This window comes from Fukomys damarensis, unplaced genomic scaffold, assembly GCF_012274545.1.
Source record: "Fukomys damarensis isolate Sample0158 unplaced genomic scaffold, DMR_v1.0_HiC HiC_scaffold_16, whole genome shotgun sequence".
Taxonomy (NCBI): domain Eukaryota; kingdom Metazoa; phylum Chordata; class Mammalia; order Rodentia; family Bathyergidae; genus Fukomys; species Fukomys damarensis.
The window spans coordinates 68,565,579-68,569,953 of NW_022900928.1; the positions used below are offsets into that span (position 1 = coordinate 68,565,579).

The 4,375-nt window shown below is 45.4% G+C and overlaps 1 protein-coding gene across 1 annotated transcript in view; it reads left to right on the forward strand.

Annotated features, from left to right (window-relative positions):
- The window catches only part of Grik4 (glutamate ionotropic receptor kainate type subunit 4), a 308,759-nt gene extending 308,570 nt beyond the window's left edge, over positions 1–189 (forward strand). The window contains exon 21 of the mRNA XM_033764389.1: positions 1–189. This exon is cut by the window's left edge and continues 217 nt beyond it. Coding sequence (XP_033620280.1) covers positions 1–104 — 104 coding nt within the window. The 3' untranslated portion in view covers positions 105–189.
- The last annotated feature ends 4,186 nt before the right edge of the window (positions 190–4,375 follow it).

The following is a 4,375-nucleotide window of genomic DNA, read 5'->3' on the forward strand; positions in this document are numbered from 1 at the left end:
CTGAGTGCCGCCGCTTCCAGGGCCTGCGAGCGCGGCCGTCCCCGGCCCGCAGCGAGGAGAGCCTGGAGTGGGAGAAGACCACCAACAGCAGCGAGCCCGAGTAGCCAGCAGGCGGCCACCGACGTGGAGCCAGGTGGGGAGGCCGGAAAGCTGGGCCTACACCGCTGTCCCTGGGAGCCCGGACTTGTAAAACGGCCACGCTTCTCCCCGGATTTGGGATCCAGTCACTTTACAAAACGGTCAAAGAGCCTGACGCCCCAGCCAGAGACAGTGTCGGTCGGGGAACGGGTCCACCCAGAGACGCTGCACCCAAGTGGCAAAGGGATGCTCTCCCCTGTGGACGCAAGGACCCATCTTCTCCGAGTGGGCTTTTCCCTCCCAAATGACAGTGTCTGGGGTGGGGGGCCCTGCCCAGACCAGTCCAACAAGTTGATGGAATCATCAGTTGAACTTCCCCCTAAGAAGGGGCTATTGTTCGTACCCTGGGTCTAGTTCTTACAGGAAAAAAAGAAAAATTAAACTCAACAGGGAAGTTTTTCTTTTCTGGATTTGTATATTTTTGTTAATGTTCTTTTCTTTCCTCCCTCCTTTTCTTTTGTCGTCCTCTCAGTCCTGTTTGCTTGTTTTGTAGTTTTTTGGAGGGAGAGGTTGGGTTAGGAAATGGAAGTCTAAATAATCCCTGTTACTTTCTCCTGAATTTTAGGAGTCGCCACTGCATCTGATTTTAGGTGCTGAACTCTGCTCCCCGAGTTGGTTGGGAACCTGCAGGAGCAGTGTAGGACAAGAGTCTGGAGAAAGGAGCAGAGGGAGTCTCAGTGAAAGCCCATTAAAGTGATTTTAAATGCCAAAAAGCAATTAACCCATAGTTTACTCGGAGAGACCTTGAAATATCTCCAATTTCAAGGGTTAATCTGTCTTTTATTTTCAGACTTTCACTATTACTGGGTTGGGTTTGGTCTTTTGTAAATGTGGTCACTGAAGACAGGTGAGGGAGGAAAACAGTACACCCAGCATCATGGGCCTTGTTAAGGAGCAGAGAGGGTGGGTATAATTTGGCCTGACTTCCATTGCAACTTGCTGCTTACAGAAGAGGAAGGACAGGGCCACTGTGTTGGTATGGTGCATACTTTATTAACTGCATTTCCTTTTTACCAAACCCAGTAGCTGCCTATGATGTCCCATCCTCAATTCTATGGTGGATTGGGTGATTTCTTGCTACTGTGATGTGAGACGAATGCAAGTGTGTGTGTGTGTGTGTGTGTGTGTGTGTGTGTGTGTGTGTTTATGTGTCTTTGTGTGTCTGTTTATTAAATGAAAAGACCTCAAGCGATCAAAAATTTGCCGGATTTATGGAAGAGGGATAGACTCTCTTAGCCAACCACAAGCCCGGGAAGCAGGGATTCTTGGGTCTTGACCACAGCTTTTGGTAGCAGCCACCCACCCACTTTGTATGACTCTAGGCACGAAGCATCTGACTTCTGTTCCAACAGAGTAGGAGTTCATACACGGATGCTTTTCGGGTTACCAGGTGTTTCTCGTCACTGCTCTGCTTGTAAGAAGTCTGCAGGGTCCAGACTACTCACCTGAAGGGAGGGACAAGGCTGCCCAGCAGCTGCTCCACCTTTGCTTGACATCACCACTTGGGAGTTTCACACAGAAAGTTGTCATTTTCTGATGGAAAACAATTTCTATGCAATTTCTGATTGTAAACAGACAATTAGGAGGGAGAGAGAAATAAACAGCTGCCACCACCACCTTGAATGGAGTTGTCCTCACATTGCTTCTGTTTTGAATGTACTAAAATAAAGACGTTTTTGGAGATGACCAGCTCAGTTCCATGCTTTTCCTGTTTGGGGAGGTCAGCATCCTCTTTGGGCCAGGATATCGAGCTAGAGCTGCCAGCCTGGGGATGCAGGGGTATTCTGATTATTCCTATTTGGGATGCAGTTTTGTCCTGAGCTGACCTCTGCCCTTGAATAAATTTGAATCCTTTTAATCTTTTTTTTTTTTCTGTAGCCACGCAGTAACAGTAAGCTGTCATACACAAACTTATGTATTTTTTGAACCTTGCCTCAAAACCTGGGAAGAAACATGTATTGGTGGGAAGGGGGCCAGAAGGCCAACTGGCCACAGACCCCAGCAGTGCCATATTGCTCTGTCCTGCAGATTCATCCCCTGCTTCTCTGACTTTCTGGTCCCTCTTGTCAGACCACCCTGGAGAGGAAACATTTTTTTGGTTTTTTTTTATACACATTTTTATGAGCAGGATATCTTGATCAATAGCAGACTTTTTTAATGGATCAGTGAAGTAAGTGTCCCCATGCATCATTTATAAATGATGTTTCCCTCGCCTTGTGGAATAAAGATAAGATTGACAGCGCTAGGCAGTTTCTCAGCCGCTGACACAGTTGCTGCACCTCCCTTCAGCTGCTGTTGTGAATTTGCAGCCTTCCTTGGTTTGTCTCCCCTTTTTATCTGTTGGTTGTGGGCTTTCTTTTCCATTCTGTATTTTCTGTCTGACTCTGTGTACTGTATAAAGCAGTTTTTTCTTGTCTGTTTATCTTTCTTCAACTAGAATATTTACAATAAAACAGAAACAAACCCTGAAACATTAGTGACGGGTGAGAGCTGTTTTGGTTTGGAAAGTATGGTTCGGTGTGTCTAATATCCAGGCACCAGGCTCTAAAAGCAAATAAGCTAGAAACTCACTTTGTGCCTTCCCCTCCACCTGCCCTCTCTCTCTCCCTCTTTCTCAACCTCCCTCACCACTCCCCCCACCCCATTCCATTCTTTGTTCAGATCCCAGGAAAGTCTAGGTGACTTCTTTCAATTTTTAGTCCTGGGAGTCTGAGCCAGTCCCCCCTCCCAAAACGGATACACATGTTAATGAAGTCCAGGATTCATGGGGTTTTGTCTTCCTCAATGCACTTTCACAGAATAGTCATCTATTGATACCTGGGGTAACTCTAGTCAGATATCACCCCAGATTCCACTGGGAGCTTGAAGATTACATCAATTAAAATATAATACTTTGCTTTATTTCTTTTAATTGCTCTGCAGGGCCCCAACCGTCACAAGATCTCTACCTCAGAACCCAGGTGGGGTGTAAGTTGAGCACGTAGATGGTGGAAAATCTTTGGCTTCCTCTAATCCAGTGCTCATATGAGAATATTCATCCTGGGAACTTGCCAACCAGCCCTCTTATTGGTTAGGTGAGACTGAAATATCATGATAACCAATCTACCTGGGGCCACTCTGTGAAAGTTTATTAGTTTTGGATTCCAAGGAGTTTAGTTTTCTTTTGGAATCCAAGGGGGACTTCCCTGTGGTGTAGGAGGCCAGAACAGGGGTTGGGGCATTGCAGACACAGCAGATTGCTGGTGGGGGTGATGCTTGAGAGAAGCATTTGTGGCTCTCCTACCAATGGGGTGCTCACAGCAAGGTACAGTAGTCTGGAAATGATAAGAAAGATTCGATTCCCAAATGGTTGTCAGCTCTCTTGGGGGTGATGACAAAGAGGCCTGTTTGGAAAATGCACAGAAGGAAACCTTTCATAAAGATTTTGCTCAAAGCTAGTGCTTCCTGTGGGACCTTTGAAGAGGAAAATTGAATCTTAACTTGCCTTGAGCTTTTGAGTAATTCCTGGGCCTTTCCATGAAAAGCGACTTTCTCCCTAAAGGCAAGTCTCTACCAGAGCCAGAGAGTGGCTTCAGGGGCCGACAACTTGAATGTCCTCTGGTGTGTCTCAGAGATTGCTGCTGACTTGCTGTCGAAAGATTTTTCCCATCGCAGCGGGAAAAAAGTCATAGTTACAGCTTCCAGAAAGGGAAGAGAGAAGAAACCCTGTAGATTCTAGAACTGAAGTGGTCAATAGCCTCATTTTTATTTAAGAGCAACTAGGCAAGGGAAGTTCTGCCACTGTTGTTACAACTGGTTTTATTACTTTCATACTAATTTTCAAATCTGAAAGATGAGCGGAAAAATGGCTAATCTTACTATGAAGCAAATGGCACAACTTGTACTAAAATCAGGAAAGGAGAAAGTCTACAAAGGTGTTAAAGTGGTAAACAACTCCTCTGACCAGAAATGGCAGAAAAGTTGAGGCTGTACAAAAGACAAAGAAATTGAGCATATAATGTGGCCATATTTTAGTTAATGTGTGTACACAAATATTTCCCTCGCTAGGAATTATGGAAGCCCGTGGCTGATGTCACAAGAGGGAACTTGATCCTAGTTACAGATTAAACTGCATAGTAATTATAGCTGGTGGAAGTTAAATATACATCTGCAAAAGTTCTCCTACTTGAAAATTAGCTCAGTAGTGTCCACAATTTGGTATTTATTGTGCCCAATCTAGTATCTCTGGGCTGGACCA